Raw genomic sequence first — 22,266 nt, 5'->3', positions numbered from 1 at the left:
CCTTTATGGCTGCGTTGCTCTGCCTTAATCCGTCTTTCCCCTTCCTCCTTCACCACACAGACGCACACACACACACACACACACACACACACACACTGGGGCCCACTTTTGAGATGAACCAAATGAACGGTTACTGAGGAATGGAGTAATGCATTAGTCATCTCTCTCCCTCCCCTCCCTCCCTTTCTCTCTCTCTCTCTTCTCCCACTCCCTGTCTACTTCCCTGTTGTCGACTCCCTTCTTCTCTCTTCTATCTCCTTCTCTGCCCCCCGCCCCCCACCTCGCTCTGTCTCGCTTTTTCCTCCAGACTTCACCTTATTGCCATTCTCGACCCCCCCCTCTTCACTCCCTCCCTCCCTCGCTCGCTCGCCCAGTCTCTCCCGATCCATCAGTCCGCGCTCGTGTCTCTCTAAGTCTCCCCTAATCTTACAACATCAGCCCCTGTAATGCGTCTCATTATGAGCGGTGAGCGCGGCAATCAGACGTATAAACCCCTCCGTCTCCTTTTTCCGAGCCTCGTCTCCCTTAAGTCCGCTCTTAATTCGAAACCCTCATTGTGTGTGTGTGTGTGTGTGTGTGTGTGTCCGTGTGCCAGGCGTGGGTGTGTGTGTGTGTGCGTGCGTATGTCCGTCTGTCAGCTCAGCGGAATTATCTCGACGCAGGCGAACAGGCAGGCAGGCGCTGACGGAGATGTCAGCGGCGCGGCTCCTTTCACCGAAACCTCGGAATTAGGTGGATCAACAACAGCAAAGCAGCCACGGAGCAGCACCTGCAGTACGCGTTGAAGAAGAGGTTACCGACGTGGCTGACAAAACATCCGGCGTCTCCCGCCATCGCCGGTTTTATACCAGCAGATTACTCTGTTGCGGTATTCCACTGTTCCATATGGCTGATTCGACGAGGTGACGTAGGATAAATATAATGTGTGTGTTTATGACTGATTGACTTGCATCCTGTCGAGTAAAAACTGTGCAGTGGTGGAAAAACTACTGGAAAGCCACACGAGTAAAAATCTTACTACAAAACTACTCTGGTAAAAGTGAGAATCTTGAGTATTAGGCCTAAAGTAGCTGATATTAACTGTACTTAAGTAACAAAAGTAAATCCTGTGGAAAAAATATATTTTTTTGTTCCTGGTTGTCAATAATTCTGTACTTTTCACTCAGTATACTATAAGAGGCACTTCATTCACTCAGATTATCCTACTGAATGAAAGAGCATCTTTCATTCTGACATCAGAAAGCATTGGTTGTAACCATGGCAACGGGTGTTGGTCTCCATCAGTCGGAGCAGGTGCAGGTGGGGCAGCATCGCTACTGGAGGCAGTGACGGCCAGTCACGGGCAGTCATACTGGCCGTCACAGTGGGCGTGGCTCTCCAACACGCTGCTCTCGTTGGGGCTCTCTGGGACGTGCATGTGCTTGTTCAGTAACAATGCTGCAAAGAACGAAAGTGAACACGGGCAGGGTTGCCAGGTCTCCACGAAAAACCCAGCCATCCCCCAACCCGCTTCAACACTTAGCCCAATTCTGCAGGAACACCTGGCAACTCTCAACACCGGCTTGAGAGCGTTTGTTTCGACAGAGCTCGCTGGATTATGACTCTTGATTCGCTTACAATAACGTTGTGATAACTGGCTTTCACTGACATAATTTTCCAATTTCCCTCCGGTTTGATTTTCTGTTGAGTAACTTAGGTGTTCAGGGGAACTGTATGGGAGTAAAAATATACTTTTCTGGGGCTAAATGTAAAAAACAGTGTGGTGTGAGGATGGTGTGGTAAGCAGCCACACCTGACCTGGATCTAGGTGATTGGGTTCAGGGTGGCTGCATACCTGTTGCTCGTCGGTTGGTCTAACGAGCGACAGGTTAAAACCCCCATCCACACACACACTCAGGAGGAGCTCGTGTCATGACATGTTCTATCCGCTCCTGGGCTAATTCCAACTAGCCCACTCTCCACAATAAATTGCTGTTAAAAACCCCCGTCTTCTGGGTCTCTGCGCCGGAGGGCCCTGAAAACGTCATTTGGGTGGCGTGTGGTGGCGAAACTGCCACATACAGCAGTAAAGTACAGATACTCCCAAAAATACTTAAGTACAGTAAATACATATTTTTACTTTACACCCCTGAGTATAAACAGCATGCACACGCATTGTAGTGACATTTCTGCTAATTTCCTTCTCACAAGACAACCTAATTGATGCCATTTAACACATCACTCCATATGGCAAGGTGTGAGGTATAAGCCTTGCCCACGCATATATATGGATATATACACGGAAAAGATAGTTTTGAAAGACAGCGTTTTCCAAAAGATACATTTCCAGTTATCTTAAACGCTGTTTTTGTGTAGCTTGGAGGCAGAAACACAGAAAACACTGGTTTTACAAAAATATCCATATACTTGCGGACAGGGGGCAAAATCCACTCAATTGACTGGCCGGTCTTGATTGACTGGTCTTATATACCCTGTGCAATTTTTGTCTTCAGATTTTCAGCCAATATGGACCTCTTCCTTCACATTTTTCTTTTGTAGATAGCCCACTCAGACCTTTGTTTCTAAACATTGACGTACTGCCTTATTCAATTTAAGTAGATATGACAGTTACAGTTCCATGACACAGGGATGACCTGTCAGGGAAACTCAAAGTCGCAATGTTTCCCTATTTATCATGTGTATGAGAGTAAAAGTGAATTTTGATCAAAGTGACGTGTGGATTTCTCCACCTAAAACCAAAGCTCCTCTACGTAGTGTTGTATGCTAATTATCCTCCTGATTGATGCAGCTGGAAGCACTGGAGGTGGACATTCCGGGTCCGGAAAGTACAAGTACTCCATGGTATTTAGAGCCAACCATCTGCATTCGCTAATCAGCGCAACCTAAAATTAAAACCAATCAGGGAAATCAGTGTATGGGTTGAGATACAAAAAAAAGAAAAAACATGGCGGCACCGTAACCATAACCGTTACCGCTTTGATTTGCACGTGCAAATCGAACCTTTTGCACCTTAAAAATGCAGCAGACTATATTTGAGTAAACGTTCTTTATGTGCTTTCCACGGCTCTCCAGTTGAAAAACACAGAAATTTGAATATAGATACATCTTTTCAGGATGAAGTGATTTATCTTCAACGATATATCAAACGCATTTCCTAAACTGTTTTAAAATACTTCTGAAACCATATTTTGATAGGACCAATTCTAAATGTTGAGAAAATTGTACACACCTCAAATGAACCCTAGATGGCATGTGTTCCATAAGAACATACTGTACCTTGGATGTGTAAGCAGGGGGAGACCTGGTCAAAAGCCCAGCCCAGCTCTGGCCGATTAAATGATAATGATAATTACAACACATAGTTTATTTAGGTAAGTGACAATGACAAGCCAATCAATTGGCTTTGTGGCTGCGGTGCATTGGGCTCAGAGTGTTCTTGCGGTCCTGGGGTTTCATGTGTGGCTGCAAGGCTTTTTCCGCTGGCCAGTGTTATTTGTATCATTTGAAAAGAGATCAATCTGAGAGATATATCAGTAGAGTACAGCCCACCTGTGATGCAGTTTGGATGGGGAATTTGAATCCTGCTTAACGCCCCCAAAATCTGAAGACATTGACTGGCTCAACTGACCATGTAGTTTCTAGTCAGTCAGTAACCAACTGCAGTTCAAGTAGTCTGACCCAGTGGAGGAAGTTTTGAATAATACTTTGACAGCAGAACCCACTATCTCGGCACGGACGACCGGATATTCCGGTCACGAGCTTTTGGACACCATTCGAGCTTCTACGCCTCTTTAGCTTCCTTTGAAGTAGAGGGAGAAAAAGGCGACGTGACGACAAAGAGAAATGTCTAAGCAACATGTGCGACATTTTAATAAAGGGCAGCAAAGGAAGAGAAAAATGAACAAAAGGGAAGATTAAAGAAGAGTAAAGATAAGATGAAATAAATTGATTACATTTCAGACGAGCAACCGTGCATACATTGAATTGCAATGTTCTTTGCGCCCCCCTTTTTGCAACATGTTGTGAAAACAAAAAGTGACTTGGAGAGAGGACTTCAGGTTGCATACTAAGCAGCCTGTCGGAAAATGAGCGCGATTAGAGGCACTGTGCTCTTGTTTTGTCATCTCCAATCGCCTGTTATTATAATGCATTGGATTCGTTCCACGTTTCAAAACTGGCAGCGTTGTCGGAGAACTGCTGGTACCGTGTGAAAGCGAAAACACACGCACACACACACACACACACACACACACACACACACATGCATACGCGTACAGTAATTCATCAAATCAGTGACAAGCCCCAGCTTAGCATCACGCCAGCTTAGAGAAGAGGCAGAATACAAGGTTCGACACAGAAGAGGGAGAAGAGATAGGGTGCAGAGGAGTGCAATGAGTTACAGGGAGATACAGGCACCCGCGTGTGTGTTCACAACGAGAGGCAGGTGTTTTCTCACTTGTATGATGTCATCGGTACCGGAGGAAATTGCATTTAATTCTTCTGTCGTTTCACACCCTCAGGTCTTCTACAACAAGCACACCTATAAAAGGTTTGCGGCGTGCGATCCAGGCAGCCTGGATCCGCGCGTTCACGTGCGTTCACGGCCGCAGCGTGCCTGAGAGGCAAGAGGCAACCGTTGCGCTCAAGTGTTGAAGCGTTACCAGTTTGGAAGTGCCCTAAACCGCAGTTCAGCTAACGGCCGCTAGACGACGCTGAAGAAAGCCCCTGACTCAATGGAAGTCAATGGAAAAAGAAGAAACTTCTCGCTAGAAAAAAAAAAAGTCGATCGATTTTTTTTTTTTTGTACATCTAAACCTTAGGGTCTCCAATAGCTCAGTTTACTTTTTTTTAATGGGTGCCTGGTTTGTGATTTTGAAAATCATTATGCCATAAAGAGAGTGTTAAGACGATACTGGGCATGATATTCATTTCTTCTCGCTCTGTTACCCATCGAGACGATGGCGGCCACAAACCCAAACTCGAGGCTTCAAGATCCCCTCTTCCCGAATCGACAGTCGACATAAGACGCTACGTCCAATTTTTCCAACATTGTATGGTTTAAGCTCCCCCAGCACAGTCGATGAAGTACACAACATTTCACAGCTGAGTACATTCCCATCGTAATGCATGACCACAGCGATGGCTGGGTTAACGTGCAGCTCTCTCTCTCTCTTTCTCTGTCTCTCCCCCTCAATGTGTCTCGGTGTATATTCTCTCTCCTGGGCCCTTACAACACGAGCTCTACTGTCCCCGTGCTGTGATGAATCAACCCTTAGCCCTGGTAGTAGCCTCGTCCGCGTCCTTCCCCCAGAGCAGAGCCATGTTCTGCTAGTTACCTTGCCCTTATTGGGGGGCTGATAAAACACTAGGTCCACGGGCCTCCCATTTATCACCTCCAAGTACAGCACAGACCATCCAAGTAAAGATTCCAGTAATGGGTCACAGGGTGCACAATTGTTTTATTCTTCCCCTCTACCCATACTGAATGTGAACAGTGGAAGCAATGTCATCCATTACCTGGGCTGGACGACATCGGCCCTTTTTTAACCGTTCAACTCGGTAATTGCGCGGGTTCACTATTTTTCGTGTCCTCATTTATCGCCGAAACAGTTTTACCGTTTTGTCTTCCTCAGCAAATGCGCGCGCGCGGTTCACATGCCCACTCACTTTCCAAAAGAGACACACACACACACACACACACTCATACACATCTCGGACCACCAGTGAATTAAGAACTTCCCAATCAAGACGCTGCTTTGCCCCGAAATAGGCTTAACCAGCGATGCTACTAAGAGCGTCTCAAGGTCTCTTATGGCCACAGAATTTCTTACTGGGGATAAACTCCTGTTTTAACAATGGGGGAAATTAAAGACATAAATCCTTGAGTCTTTGTTGATGAAACTAGGCTCTCTGCGATCTCTGAAATGCATGACCCGTGTTGAGAGCAAACTACGTGAAGGACCTTTTGTGGTATTATTGGCAAGAGTACGGAACTCTGTTACTATGTGGCACCATTAAAAGACAAAAGCTGCTCAATACCAAAACATGCTCATTGGCGGTGGGAATTTTGAAGTAAACTCAGAACAAAACAATGGACAACGCCGACATTTTGTTGTTATGGCGATAACAAATTCTAATTTTTTTGGGTCGATGCGTGTACTTGAATTTTTGTTTAGCGTTGGCACAGGCAGAATTTTTCAGAAATTCATAAAAGTTCTGGAATACAAACCTCCCTTTCCACTAAGGTTCGTCTCCAATAAATGTGCTTCTTTGTGGCGGCGAAGCAGACGCGCTGTGTCACAACGTAAGCCAGCGGATGGTTCCAAAGCTGGAAACATCCACAAACCCTGCGAGAGCAAAAGCGATGGAGCCAAGGCGACAAACTGCCCCCGTGGCCCCGATGGTGGTGCGGGTCGGTGGACCTCTCTCCCTGCTCGTGAGATGGGACACGGAACAGACATGGCTGCTGAGTTGGTAAAAACAACAATGTTCGCAAAAATCCGGTCTCTAATCATACCGGGTAATAAAGAAAATCCACCCAATCCACCCTATTGGAGGATATATTTTCATATGGAACTCCGATACAATTCAAAGTGTGTCTGTATTCGTGTCAACTACACAATGTCTCCACAATATTTCAGCATGAAAAGTAATTAAATGCTCAAAAGATGACACTGGTGTAGGTTCAGTCCTCATGTGTATCGAAATGGAGTCCATGGATGTACGGTATTATATGTAGTTACTTATAGTTTCGCATTTTTTCAATATATGTCAATATATGTTCATTCTGCATAAATTGTGCGTCTGTGGAGTCCTTGCAGTTTGAAATGACTCTTTAGATGTGAAACTTTCAAACTTTCACACTGAAAGGATTGTTCAAGGCTGGAGTTCCACTTGAGGAACAATTCCAAACCACTTCAAAAGGCCTTGCCTTTGTGTGGGCCATGGGTGGGCATGGGGGCCCGGCTGGGTGGGCGGTTCTCGCGGAGTATTTCTCTATCAGCCACAGGACGGGCCTGTGGTCCGTGCCTGGCACCTGCGGTGCCGGTTCTGGACTGGCGGGTGCATCTCATGGCTGTGCTTGGATGGGGTTGTACAGTATGTAGCGCTGGCCCATGGAATGATAATGATAATATAGCATATAGTTTTTTAGTTAGGTGGCAACGAAAAGCCAATCAATTGGCTTTGTGGCTGCGGTGCATCGGACTCGGAGTGTTCTTGCAGTCGTGGGGTTTCATGTGTGACTACGAGGCTTTTTCCGCTGCCTGGAGGCACTATGATATAATTCTGACCTCATTCACCAGAACTAAAAGGGACCAATTCTGTGCACTCAGGGGTGGACACATCACACACGGCACGCACACACACACACACACACACACACACACACACACACACACACACACACACACACACACACACACACACACACACACACACACAACCAGCATCTGCTTTGACCACACCCCTGAACACCCCTTCTCCTCCCCTCTCCTTTATTGCTATAACCATCACAGTAAGGAGTGTGTGTTCCAATGGTGTTCCAATCTCTGTGAGCTTATTAATTATGTTTTGTTTTGTTTTGTTCCATGTTTCTTTGTTTATGTCTTTGTCAACTAAGGGTTTGGAGTCGTGTATATCATCATCCCACAGGTCATTCAAAGCACAGCGTTATTGTAAGCAGTTCTTGATGATTAATAAAGTGGGGCTTTGCAGGTTGAGAATTCCTGTCTTGGATGCAATAGCAAACACAAATACCCCCCAGCATGCCGACAGCACGGGTTAAAAAAATAAAATAAAACAAAATGAAAACACTGCCTCGTATGGATTCTCCTAGCTGGAGGATAACGATTGATCCCCATTCGAACAACACAACAGGCAGCAAAGGTGAGCCCTCGCCGCCGTACATCATTAAACTGCGCTCTGCCCTCCTTTTGAACCAAACCAACTCAAAGACATTAAGAGCAGCTCACATATAAAGCTGACAAGGCGCCGAGTCCATTCGCTGCCGTGAGATCCATGAAATGACAAACAGAATGAATTCCCCATTTTTGTGGTTATCCTCAGTGAAATAATGTAGCATTGAAAGCGAACCCCAGATTGCAGTAACGCATGTAATGCAGTTACAAGCGGTGGAACCAGAAGCTATTACACAAGGGCGCTGGAAGAGCGGCTTGCGGAGCATGATGGGAGTTCTCGTCTGCGAGTTTATTAAATAACATGCTTGATTATTGCAAGATTCTTACTGGAGCCCTTATTTAATCAAAAACACAAGCGTGTAGCAGAGCATTTAAGAGGACATTTACGAATGTAAAACACTTGTCTGTCGAGCCTCCCTTTCAGCTGCTCAGAGGGAGGAAAATGTAATGTACATCAATACGCCACCAAGCCACTGTGCCATAATGAATTTTTTGGTGTACATTTGTGTATCTTTCTTCGCGCGCACCTGCATGTTTCCACGGCTCATGCACGTTGCGGGGACATTTGCACCTTTCTTCGCTCAGTAAATGAGATGCGTAAAATGATCTATGCATCGGCTGGGTTGTGTGTGAACAGTACGTGCGAAAACGTCCCACGGAAACGGTTTGATTGATGGCGCTCCGGCCCCCGGCTCCTATCGGGCTATTAAGCTCCGTATCGATCAGAGTGGCCGCGTGCCATGCTGACCGCGGCTGGGGGGACCTGCAGAGCACTCATCGCTGACAGATACACAGTGGCTTTGGGGGCCGCAATAAGCCGGGGCCCCCGTGGGACGCGGGGGTCGGGGGTTCGGCATGGCTGCTCACTCAAACATCAGCCAGCAACAAGTCCCACCGGCACAGATCCTGCCACGGAGGAATCGTATAGTCAGGTAAGTACGGTGTAGTGTGTGTACTGTAATTCTAGTAGGTAGTAGTCACTCGGCTAACATTGGTGTTTATGACCGCTCCCCTCTGGAAAGGGAGGGATATTCTGATGAAGTAATTTGTGGGCTTCATAGTGATTGAATTATTATCCCTGCGCTCCACAGGGGGGGAAGGCTGAGAGGAAGCCGAGTTTTTTTAATCGTCTGGCTCTTAAAATATGACCTCCCCCCGCCACTAAAAGTCAATCATCCATCACTCGACGCAGGGCCGCTGGGGAAGTTTGCGTGGACGCGTCGCAAATGCAGAGTTTGCTTCTGCCTCCCCGTGTAGCCCACGCATACACGCACATTACGAGGACAATATATTCATACCTTTCTTCGCAGTTTATTCAGAGGACAGAGTTCCCACGAGAAGCTTTTTTTAAATTTTTATTTTATTTATTTATTTTTTATCTCAGCGCGATTTGTTATTTATAAGAATATTTATGATAGTATCTACACAAAAAAAAAAAAAAAATCTTCCCCCCCCTGCAAAATGAAGTCCCGTAGCAATGGGAAGCAGCGGGGAGACGTACCTCCCCCGCCGCTCTCCACCTCCGTCTCTCCAATGGAGCGGGACGGAGCCGGCCGCTCTCTCGGTTACGTCTGCGTTTTCCCTTTCACGCAAGATGGAAACCGGGAAACGGAAATAAATGAATCCAAATCGAAAAAGTAAAATAACGCAGGAGAACCGGCACGGCGGCGGGCAGGCGGCGCCGTCCGGAGGAAATAAAACTCCAACGTGCAATTCTCTGAGGTATGTTTGTGTTTTTCCGCGCTTCGTACGAGGAGGGAGCGCGAGGGAACTAAATCTCTCTCTCTGTCTCTCTCTCTGTCTCTTTCTGTCTCTCTCTCTATTTTCGTCGTTTTTTTTGGTTCCCTCGGATGCAAGTTTCTGCTGCTGTGACAGGACTTATTGAAAATAAAGGAACCTTAAAAGTCAAAAAGTCTCTCTCTCTCTCTCCCTCTCTCTTTCTCCAAGGAGGTAAACGGTACAAAGGAGGAGGTCTGAGCTCCAAAGGGAGCCGTCCTTATAGTGAACAGCTGTCTCCAACCTGGTGAGGACATCAACAGATCCCTGCGTACCCAGTTAGACGTCTATGCTCTTACTTTTTCTTACCGTTTGTGTTGTTTTTTTTGGTTCCTTCGTATTTAAGTTCCTGCTGCGGTGACATGACTTACTGAAAATGAAGGATCCTTAAAAGTCCCCCCCCCCAAAAAAAAGTCTACCTAATTAAATGAATAAAATGAATAAAAGACCGACGGGACAAAAAGACGAGAGTGATTGATATTCTGCGCTCATCTCGTTCCATTCCAGTGACAGAATTGCTCTCTCTCTCTCTCTCTCTCTCTCTCTCTCTCTCCCTCTCTCTCTCTCTCTCCTGAGCCCTCATCGTGCCCTTCAGAGCTTCAAGTGACCAGATCATCAGATCATATGACAAATCACTATATTATAATCACATGATGTTGGATCTTATCACCATCACAATATCATTAAGAAAACGATCCAATTGATCTGACTGGCGTCACTTGGGAGCGGCACAACTTGGCGGTGTTACGCAGACTGAGGAAGCAGGTCCACGCAGACCTCCGCCTCCGCCACCGCCTCTCGGGGACGACGACACGTGCCACACCCGGGTCGCTTTGAAAGTGTGCTCATACGTCTGTGCGCTGGCGGAGGTTTAATAACCACATCCTCGAGGGTGTTTACACCGCGGGGAACGATGTGGGGCCCCTCAGGGGCGACCAGGGGCCCCCCCGGACCCACAATTAATACATCTGCGCCGCCGCTCCCGTTGATGTTATAAAGGATTATTATTATTCACAATTATCCTCTCTTTCTTTTATCTCTCTCTCTCTCTCTCCCTCACACACTCAATTTCGCTCTCTCTACATGACTCATTATTTCCCGAACCCTCGCCGTCGTCAAAATCAAGCTAATCAAGGAAAATAATTAGGTCTCGTGGCCTCCGTCGGTTTTGATGAACTCCGGCCTGAAGAATTACCCGCGCCCGCGCACGGTAACTCCGCGGGGCGCACCGCGGCGTTAACACCCTGACAAACACACACACACACAGACACACACACACACACAGGTTCACCTCTCCCACACTCGTTCTTTTTGTTCTCCGCCTTTCATCTCGCCCCAGACTACCTCCTCCAGCCTGCTCCCCTCTCCCCCCGTTCCCGTTTTTTTGTTTTCCTTTTTGTTGCTGTCGTTGTACTCGCCGCTCCTCTCTCCTCCTCTCCCACAACGCTCTCGGTCCGTCCTTCATTATCTCCTCCCTCTTCTCCATCTCCAGGAAAGACGCCGCGGAGAAACAGCCGTCGCGTAAGCCTCCCCTCCCCCTCCTCCTCCTCCTCCTCCTTTTCCTCCTCCTCCTCTTCCTCCTCCTCCTCTCTCCTCCCGCTAAAAGCTCTGAGCAGTTTGGATTTTTAAAGGTCGGGCGTTGTTTTTTTTTTGTTGCTCTTTTTGTTTTTCCTTCCTCTTCCCTCGTCTCCCCTGGGTACCGACAAAGTCAAGTCACTCTCAAAAAAAAACCAAAACAAAAAAAATCACATTCCGCCAGCGATATGCGGTGCACGTTTGAAAGCGAGGCCTCTCCGCGCGCTGCCGTGCATGAAGACGACGGATCAGGCCTCTTCCTGTTTTTTGTGTTTTTTTGTTTGTTTTTTTGTTTTTTGTTTTACCCCCCGGAGAGAAAAGGACATCGGACCTGAGTGCCGGCTCGCCTTTGATTCGCGGATCAGACGCTGGGACGGTCCGCGGCCGCCGCTGCCATTTGGCTGAGGCTGATGGAAGCCGGCGGAGTTCATCTTCACAGGTCGGCGCCGATGTAGATCTGGTGCCGCGTTGCTCTCCATCCACTTTATTTTATTTATTTATTCATAACTCTCTCTGCCGGGCGCCTCGGACCGGCACGGGCGCCGCTCTCGTTTCAACCCGGGCCTTCGTCGGATGTCGCTGACCGGGCGACGCCGCGACGTGAAAATTCCGTCTCCGATCCCTCCGCCTCGCCCGTCTTTCCAATTTTTCTTGCCCCTGATGCTCCGTTTACGTTTTCTCCCCGGCGCGGCGTGACGCGGCGGCGCGTTAACGGTTATTAATGGCCCCGAGTGACAGAAATGAATAAGTGGCCGTTTAATTGCTTTGAGTTAACCGGTTTCCTGTGGCAGGGTGTGAGAGCTCGATGCCTTGAGTAGTAATTATCTCAGGTGGATATCTCATTATCTCCCCTCCCATTTCATATGCAAATGCGGTCCGAGCGTCCGCATCTTTACCGCGTGGGTATCGGGTGACGCGGGAAGCCGTTTTTTTTTTTTTTTTTTTTTTTTTTTCGGTCGCAGACGCCAGCTGTGCGCACGGGGACGACCGGGTCGGCACCGCCTCGCTTGCCGCGTTTGCGCCCGGCGCAGGACTAGGAAGCGCGAATGAGAAGCCGGGGCGTCTCGACGACCGAGGTGATAAAAGCCGACTCGTAGATTAACAAAGCTATGGTCCGCTTTCCGAGTCCACAGCGGGGCCGTCTCCTCGCGCCCGTATTAGTTCGTTAAAAAAAACGAGGATGTGTGGATGCAGGGCATTTTCGGGAACGTGCATAGTGGACGAACTAGCCTCGCAGGGGTATTTAAGGAATAGGGACTCACTTGCGGAGTTTGTACTTGTGAGTATATATAAATATATATATACAGTATATATAATCTAACAGAGAAAAATGTTTCCGTCAATGTTAAGAGTCTTTATGGAGCTGAGATAACAGATAAGGATCTCTCCTTGAAGCGAGCCTGCCCGCCCGCGTTCCTATCTGGAGGAAACCAATTATCTCTGGCACTACCTACCTCATAAGCCTCGCAGGGAGAGGGGAAATTTGACTTCCCACGAAAACAGTCTCCTATTAGTCTGCCGCAATGAGGTATTTTGCGGCATCCGTCTCCGACTCTTCCGACTGGTGGGGAGCTGGGCGCGCGCATTTATTTTATTTATTTATTTTTTTTGCATCGTAACACGTCCACACCGATCGTCCTCAGTCGTCCTAATAATAGTCAACCGCTGTGTGGCGCACGGTGAGAGCACAGATTTCGTGACGTTTGCCTCTCTCGCAGAGGGCAACGGCGCACGGGCTCGGGAGCGCACGAGCGGAACGCCATTCCTCCCGCGCCCGAAGACCATCCTCAGCGTTATCATCATTATCATTATTATTATTATTCATTATTATTCGTACGCGGGAGCCAGCGAGGCTGCTCTGTTCGACGCTTGATATAAAAACTCTCGCCCTGTCGGCGCGCCACGGGAAAAAGGGGACTCCGTCTCCCTCCCTGAAGCCTCACCCGTGGGCAGAGCCTCCAAAACACTGTCACGCACTGCGGCCGCGTGCTCCTTCTGCTTTGTCTCCCAACCGCCGGTTCCTCCTCAGGTCACCCGAGCTACTGCACCCGACATCGGTCGAGTGATCTGGGCGGGCCCGATATAGCCGGGTGGAGAGACGAACATCGAGAGGTCACTGTCTTTTCGAGCGTTGAAGCAGACGGAAACGGAGTTCAACTTCGACAGTATTTGTTGCCAGTCAAGCATTATGTTGTTGCACAAACGAGCTTGTTGCACAAATTCGGACAAACCGAGCTTAGGTCTGTCGTGTTGGATGAGGGAATTTTCCTGCAGATTCACCCCATGATTTACCATGCAAATATGTACAGCCTGTGAGTTAGAGAGTGTGACAGTGAGTGAGTTAGACACAGGGATTTCAAGAGATGGACTTGAATCCTTTGTTGCCCAGCAATTGGGGATATGTATATATATATACTGTATATACACCCACACACACACACATTTGTTTGGTTCCTTCTTTTCAGAAAAAATACATTACCACCGAGGTATAGTATTTCAGTGTGTTTGAGAGAGTGGCAGTATCCACCAAGTGGCCTCCAGATGTTTAGACTCCCTTTTTGCGGCGCGTCACGGGTGAAGCACGTTCGGCGCTGTCTGCCGGTGACAGCCAAAAGTACGATGCTGTTAACGCTGCCGCGCTCAGAGCTCATGAAATGGTGCCTGAGGCGTATCGACAGAAATGTAGGTACCTTTAAAAACAGGAAGGTCAAACAGATGTCGAAATTAGAGAAAAAACATTGTTTGATTGTTGGCGGTATAATAAATAAATAAATAAAAACCTTTGAGCAACTGAGACCTAATGGTAATGGGTAAGGGTTGAAACGCATTAGGCTTCTTTGCTTGCTGATGAGTATGTGCTTGGCTTCGTCCCGCGTCGTCGCGCCCTGGGAGCTAACGGGGGACCGAGAGGGGACGGCACGGGAAGGGGAGACACCACAGGACCTGGCTGGTAGGCGTCGGGCGTCGCGATCTGGCGCGCAGGGTCACATCTCCTGCACAATGCGTGGCCCCTCATGCAAGACCAACAACACATTAGAAAACTCTATCAGCCGGACCAGGCCGATCAGCCCCAAGGGAACTGGTTAGACTGTCCGGTACAGCTGCACTGGCGCGCGACGAAGTTTGTTACCGAACAAAAGGCAGATCCTCGGATAATGTTTTTTTTTTTCTGAGGCACCGACTGAGTCAGAGGCTTGTGGGTATTTTATTTTTTTTTTGTGGTGTGTTAATGCGTAAATGGACACCACTTTATCCATCTGCTGCCGACGAGTGGAGCATGGTTAAGCAGATTGTAGTGCCACTGAAATACCATAGGGAAATCTTGAGCCTGGCCCATGGTGATCAACATGCCCATCATTTATGTGTAAACAAGACGTATGCTCATGTTTTTCATCTTTTTTTTTTTTGGCCTGGGTTAAAGACTGAGTTTTGTGCAGTACTGTAAATCCTGTCTTGTTTGTCAAGTTGCAGCGAAGCCAAGTCAGACAATCTCTCCGGCACCGTAGGTAAGTCATCTGTAAATACATTTATAAGCTCTTCAACAATAGGCCTATTAATTTATCTTTATATCATTTCATATATTTCAGCTATTTATGAGCCTCATTGACTCTTTGTCCACAGCAACTTAGAGTCAAACCAACTGTATTTCAAAGCCACAACTAAACCTTCTCTAGCAACATCAACATTAGTAGAGACGAGCTCAGTTTTATTTATTTTTTTTAACAGGAAAGAAAGTTATAAAGTAAAGGGGGAAGAAACCCCCACGAGGTGGACACGTCCAGGTGGAGTTTGAAGAGATAGGTCTCCACACACAATACATATTTGGGAAGAAATCATCAGTCATGTGGAAAATATAGCTATCTTGAAAATTTTAAAGGTTAATATTATACTGGTTGATTCATTCATTAGAACAGTCTATGCCGTTCATAAAATTACATTTCTTTACTCCGATGCAGAACTAAAGACAACATCTAACTATATCAAGATATTATGATAAAATCCGAGACAATATGTAAATATATTGCCTATATGTTATGGGGCGCCGAATGAAAAGATTGAGGATTTAGGTCACTTTCCTAACATTTGAGACAGAAATTCATGTCAAACGACATTGCTATATAAAATTGTTAACAATATGTTTATATGTAAAAAATAAATTGTAAATGTTAATGTTAAATCAAAATGTTAAAAGTGAAATCTAAATGCTGACTCTAAATCTAAATGTTAAATCTAAATGTGTCGCAGAATGTAAAGCGTAATGTTTAGAAAATATGAAAATCCCCCACGCTCCTAGCCTGGCCTCCTCCCTCAAACAGCACCGACCATGTACTGTATATACTGTATATACTTATGAACACACTATGTTACATGTGGTGTGTGTAGTATAGTGTAGTAGACCCCGTTTTGGTCCCGTGTGTAAACATGTAAATGCAAGGACAGAAGAATAAAATGGATACAGAAAGACAACAAGCTCTTATCACTTGGGTTGTTTTTCCTTTATCCATTTTATTCTTCTGTTCTTGTCAAAACAATATTCACTCTCACACTCCAGGTTTTATGACCGAGTTTGAAACATTAGAAGAAAAGAGGCAATTAACAAGTGAGAGTGACACGGGGAATCAAAGCCACTGGGTAGGAGGGCAAAGTCTTAGTCATTACGCTATAAACATCTGATGGTGTAATGGAACGTAGATGATCCGTGATCGGCACGGCTCGCATGTGAACGGCAAATTAGTTGCAAAATGTAACAATCACAGTGAAATAAAGTTTCACTGCCGCTGTTATTTTTTAAAGTAATAATTCCCTAAATTAGAGAAAAAGACACCCTCTGACGAGACGATTTGAGAGACTAAAAAAAATCTCCACCGTTGTTTCACCTCACACAGGCTTGATAAGTCCTAGAGTTCGGTTCAATCGTTTTGCTTTGACCATTGAAAGCGGCGCTCACGGATGCCCCAGTGCTTGAAGCACCAGACTGTTGAAAGAGCCTTCAAGCCTGCAGTGGATGCAAGCAACACTGGAGCTGGTGCTGTTGTTCTTCAAGATGGTCTTGACGGGGTGGACCATCGGTTTCATATTTTTCAAAGAGATTTGATCATCGTTGTGGTGTGGTTGAAGCAGCCACATCTGTCTTGGGTCTTGGTAATTGGGCCGGGGACCAGGGTGGCTGTACGCCTGTTGGTCATTACACCAATCAACGGGCAACGGGGAAAACCCCCATCCCCACACACACAGGCGAGGAGCCCATCACCTGTGTCTGAGGGCTCGAAAAAGCCACGCGGGTGGCGTAATTATATTTTGATATTGGCATTGAGGCACTTTGAGGTTTATGTGTGGCTTCATGTGCTCTTCTCCTTGTGTTCACAGATGATATCCAGCAGATGAAGAACACTTACCAGAGGCCCAGGCGTTGGAGCATTGCTCTTTGTGTTAAACTCCTTTTCTGTAACAATAAACGATTATTTTTTACATGAATCTCTGGTTGAGTTGCCGCCTCACTTGAACGAGCCTCGGCCCGGGGCTGTAGCAAGCTGGCAAACACACTAAGGACTGCACATGCAATTCTTAAAGCTGCAGTAAGCTAAAATTGGACATGACAAATTTAGGTAAACAAACTGTCTGCCGCTCCACCCCTTGCTCTCTTTTCCGATAAATTATGTTACAAATTAAGCAACAAGCGATCAGGTTGCCAAAGTGTGGAGCCCTTCGCCATTTGAGTGTGTGAAAGCCAAACTGACTGGAGAAATAGCACGTGAGCAAGTAAGATGTTTTACGACGCAGCTATTTTTTTCTTCTCCGTGGGCGTGATGTGATTGGATATTGCAGAAGACATGGCTTCCATCGATGCTGCGCAAAGAGAGGGTTTCCAGAAACCCCGGATCCCTTCCCACTAAATTAAAATTTTGTGTTGGCTGCCCTGTAGGCAAAAATGTTGAACGCAGATGGGTACACACGCACACAAATTCTTTGGGCATTGAGCTATTTTCAAGATTTTTTACATTTCAAAATGTCACTTAGATGCTTTATTGTATAGACTAGCATCTAACACTCGTATTTTGTCTTCACGGTCTATCATTTGGGAAAAAAAAAAAAAAACATGCAATAAACGGAAGGAAACAATGGCACAAAAGCTACAAAGGCTACAAGGAGATGTTGAAGGTCCTGGAAATTAGGTCTCTCTAGTCTCCCCCTCCTCTCTATAATTGCTTGTCTCTAAACTGTTCAACTTGGTGCTTTTGAGGCGTTAAAACGAGGAAAAGATTAAATTGTAGAACAGAAAGGGAAGGGTAAGGAAAAGTGCACCATGGCAACTGCTCCGAATGGCTCGCTCTGCTGGAGAGTCTTGAGATGCCCACTTCCTCCTCCGCTCCGTGCAAAACACTCGCCTCAAAGCTGAGAGACCGCGGAAGAAAAGCAAACATGGACATTTTTAAAGATCAAGTTAAAATTCACAGCAAGAAAGCCCATTTCTGAAAGATCATTTCAGATCACTAAAACAATCCTTGCTTTTTTTTTTCCCCCAAAATTGTCCTATAAATCCATCACCTGCTCTCAGTCGTCATGATAACTCAACACTTAAATCCGAATCATTTTTTAAAGAAAAAATAGTCTATATTAGAGCCAGCATTGTAAATGCAGACACTTAAACTCCCTGGGATCGCCCTGCCCAGGGGGCCTCCATCTCTGATGTCATCCTTTGATATGATGTCAGAAGATGCCATCAGTGAAGTAATTAGCCTGATGAAGTCTTCTACATGTGTTCTAGACCCCATCCCAACCAAGTTGTTTAAATCCTGCTTGCAAAGCCTCTCCCAAGCAACAAGTATAATAAAGTCCTCTCTTGATTTAGCCATCTTCCCCACAGCTTTCCAAGACCTCGATGGCGACACGTCTCCTCAGGAAATCCAATCGAGATGACTCAGAGCGTAAGCCATTACAGACGCATTTCTTATTCACATTTCCTTGGTAAACCTTCGGAGAAAATTGTTTGGAATTAACTGCTTGTTCATCGAACCGACAGTGGCGTTTTAGAAAAGCTCCCATCTGGTTATCGAGCCGACCACAGCACAGAGGCCGCCCCGCTGAAAGTTGTAAACGACCTGAGAATTATTACGGATGGGGAAAAACGGCGCCGTCCCTCATCTCGTAGACCTCAGCGCGGCGTTCGATACTATCGACCACGATATTTTAATGGACGGACTTGAGGAATGGGTGGGTTTCTCTGACCGTGTTTTAGCTGGGTTTCAGTCTTCTCTAACTGATGGACAGATCTTTTGTCAGCCTGGGTGCTTACGTATCAGAGACTCGTGGTATTGAGGTATCCCTCAAGGAAGCTTTCTCGGCCCCAATTTTGTTTTCATTATATACGCTCCCAATATTACGAACCATCACCGTGTCAATTACCATTTTTATGTTGATTGATGCACAATTGTACGTCTCTGTCTCGCCAAATGACCTCAATGGACTGCATGCTCTCATTGCCTGTCTCGCTGACGTTAATGTATGGACTGGGAAAGACACGTTTTGAAGCTAAATGAGGAGAAAAGAAAGGACCCAGAGCAGCAAGGAAAACTGCACTCAATGCTTGGTGGTCTCAGCAAACGAATCTAAACTAACACCACAAAGGGAGTGATATTAACGTAGCAAGGTCATTAAAACATCCCTTTTTCATCCAAGGAATGTCACCAAAGTCAGACTTTTTAATTTTTGATGTTTATTTTTATTTTTTTTAATCTCAGTAAAGATGCTGAAATATTCACTGACGCTTATATTACCAGCTGTTTCGACTATAGTCATTCCCGTTTCGCTGGATGACCTAAAAAAAAAATCGATAAGAAAACTACAGCTGGTTCAGAATGCTGCGCCCAGAGACAAAGAAAATGGATCACATTACCCCACTGCAGTAGATAGCCGTATCTTTTAGAATTGATTTTAAAGTTATTTTACTTGTTTATGAAGCTTTAAATGACCTTGCTCCTCCCCTACCTCAGAGATGTTCTTTCATTTTATGTTCCAGCCAGATCACTAAGGTCCTCCGCTGCTTTTCATTTAAATGTTCCTTATGTGTCACATAAAAGAACCGGTGAGAGTGCCTTCTGCTTTTAATACCCCTAAACTCACTGCCTCTGGATATGAGAATGACACGCTCTCTCTGTATTTCTAAAAGGAAATTAAAGACCTATCTTTTTTAATCTGGCTAATGTTATAGTTTTAATGTTCTAATCATAGTTCTTTTTTTCATTACTTTTATTTATCCCTGGTGTTTATTTTATTATTATTTTTTCTATTGACTTTAATGAATTGTTTGAATTTTTCTGCGTTGTTTTATTTTTGCTATGTGAAGCACTTTGGGCTGCATGTTTGTATGAAAGGCGCTATACTGTATAAATAAAGTTGAGTTGAGTTGAACAGTAGGTTGTCCATTCGAACAAGCTGGATACAAATGCATGGCATCTTGTAGGACAACGCCCGACACAGCCAAACAAATTCACAAATGCATATTAGTCTGGAACCTCTCCGTTTTTCGATTGCCAAGGAATGTTACCAACACGCACCGACCAAAATGCCTCTGGGTGCAATTGGAAAAACCCACAACCAATCAGAGCATTGGATAGACCTACAGCCAATCAGAGCATTGGATAGACATACAACCAATCAGAGCATTGATAGACCTACAATCAATCAGAGCATTGATAGACCTATAATCAATCAGAGCATTGGATAAAGCTACAACCAATCAGAGCATTGATAGACCTACAAGCAGTCAGAGCAATGAAACGTGTGACATTTCTCCAAGCGACGACAAAAGGGCGACTAGCGGGGCCGGTTGGTGAATTAATTGTGGTTGTTTGTCCTAATTTTAGAGAAAATACACCCTGCAGTTCATTTAATAGTGTCGCGACAGCAGATTCAACAGACCCGTTCCGCGTCAGCGGCAGCCATCTTGGCAAGGTGCCTCAAACGGCTCCCCTCTGTGTTGTCATCGTATCAAACCAGCCCCATGTTAGATCAACGGTCGTGGTTGGCCCCGCCCCGGCAGTGGCAGGGTGGCCAAAAAATAATGTGCAGAGCAAATGACACTTGGATAACGCAGTGTGTCGCTCCTTTCGTGCATGACTCGGACGAATCCCGCCAACGGATGGTTTTGGAGAATGTCTTTACGTTGCGTGATGCAAAATGGAGCTTCCTCGATGGAGCTTATTCCTTGTCGCTCATTTCGTATTTCGTAACCGTATACGGCTACTGCAGCATTTCCCTGTGAAAATGAGGTAATTACAGAGAGCAGGCCAACATAGGAAGCTGCCACTAAATAGCCTCTGAGTGCTGCGAGCTGTAATTTAAAAGTCTTATTTTTACCGTTGTATTTACGCGTCCCATTAGTCGCCCTGTCCGCCTTCCGCTCCGTCGGTTTCCCCCCCCCCCCCCGTTCTCTTTTCCCCTCGTTTGTGTTTCAATTCAAAAACGATACGCCGGCCACCCGTCAGCAAAGAAAAAACACATTTCACTCACACAGCCCGTCATTTCTGGTTTAGGAATGCACAAGTGATGCGAAGACCTTCAGCCCAGAACGCAGAGTGGAATGAGTTTCTGTTTTGTCCCAAACCCAAATAACGAGAGGGGATGTGTGTGTATAGAGTTGTTAGTTTAGGCCTGCACATGGGCATGGGTGTATTGCCGTGCGTGCGCGACTCGCCCGCTCAAGCCATCGAGCAGATGAGTCGACGCCTGTTTGTGAGGAGGGAACAAGGAGGGATGAAGTATGAAGGACAGTGGAGTCTGACTTACCGACTTGCGATGATTCACCTGGAAAGAGAGGGGGAGAGAGAGAGGGAGAGAGAGAGAACAGATTAGCTCAAAGAGCAAATCAAAGCAGCGCACACAGGCCCGACGATAATCAGACCGTAATAGCATTTCCTCGGGAAAAACCCACAGAGCGCTCAACGCTGGACAAGGTCCTCGAAAAATATTGCTCAAGGGAGTATGGGAGAAATTGACGATAACATTCAATGGTAATATATAAGTATTATCTTGCCTACACACTATATGAATCAAATAAGTGTGGGGAAATATTGAGTAAAGGAGATACCACTCTCCTCCAGTGCTGAAACAGTATGCTACCATTATAGATATTAAGGGGTGGATGAGTACAGTAGCTCTATTGAATGTGTAGAGTTAACATGTTCCATATGTGGAGACAAGAGCTCAGGTCCAGAAGGGGGACAAGGATCCAATGGACAGATTTCCATATGTTGTAAGACAAGCTCAGGTCCAATGGACAGATTTCCATATGTTGTAACACAAGCTCAGGTCCAGAAGGAGAACAAGGATACAGTGGACACAGTGGACAGATTTCCATATAAGGAGTGACGTATGGATGATAGATGTGTAGAATGGAACATATAAGCCAGCCTGGGGAGAGGCTCCGGAGTTCTTTGCAAACCAACTCAGGCTTTAATGTTACATGTTCACAAGTGATAATAAAAGTCTTTATCGTTCAAACTTCGGCTTCCTCGATCTCTCTTAGAGTGTTAGAGTAAAGTTTATCTACCACAGGATATAAAAAAAATTAAAAAAATCACGTTAAAAGCGGGGGAGCGTTTAACAGAGAGAAACCCATCCACACTCTGGACTGGATTACTGCAACTGTCTTCCTTTTGGTCAGCCTCAACGTCACAATCCTGGCTTCCCCCCGTTGGATCGCCGGCTCCCTCTCGATTTGTTTCGATAAACTTTTCCTCGCCACGTCTGAGGCATGTTAAGGTTGTTCCTCCAAACTGTGGAACACAGACGTTTGAAGCCCAGATGAGCCGGCGTGCAGCCTTGGATCCTCAAAGTCTGGGCTCGCAGCCTTTGGAACGCCCTCCCAGAGGAGACGAGGAGTCACTCACATCTTTGAGATGATATTCCATCCTTGTATCCCTTTTATTTTATTTTCCACCGATTAATAGATTTGTTCATTTGATTTATGGATCCCGATGCTTGCCAGATAATCTCA

The 22,266-nt window shown here is 46.1% G+C and overlaps 1 protein-coding gene across 1 annotated transcript in view; it reads right to left on the bottom strand.

The window, feature by feature from the left end:
- Positions 1-22,266, bottom strand: part of nrxn2b (neurexin 2b) — a 677,945-nt gene that overhangs the window by 436,025 nt on the left and 219,654 nt on the right. Inside the window, exon 4 of the mRNA XM_080022852.1 lies at positions 21,057-21,074. Within this exon, the coding sequence (XP_079878978.1) occupies positions 21,057-21,074 (18 nt within the window). The remainder of the gene's footprint in view (positions 1-21,056; positions 21,075-22,266) is intronic.

Source organism: Zeus faber, assembly GCF_960531495.2.
Source record: "Zeus faber genome assembly, chromosome: 22".
Lineage (NCBI taxonomy): Eukaryota > Metazoa > Chordata > Actinopteri > Zeiformes > Zeidae > Zeus > Zeus faber.
The sequence above is the reverse complement of the archived record's forward strand: the minus strand, read 5'-3'. Positions and strand labels throughout refer to the sequence as shown.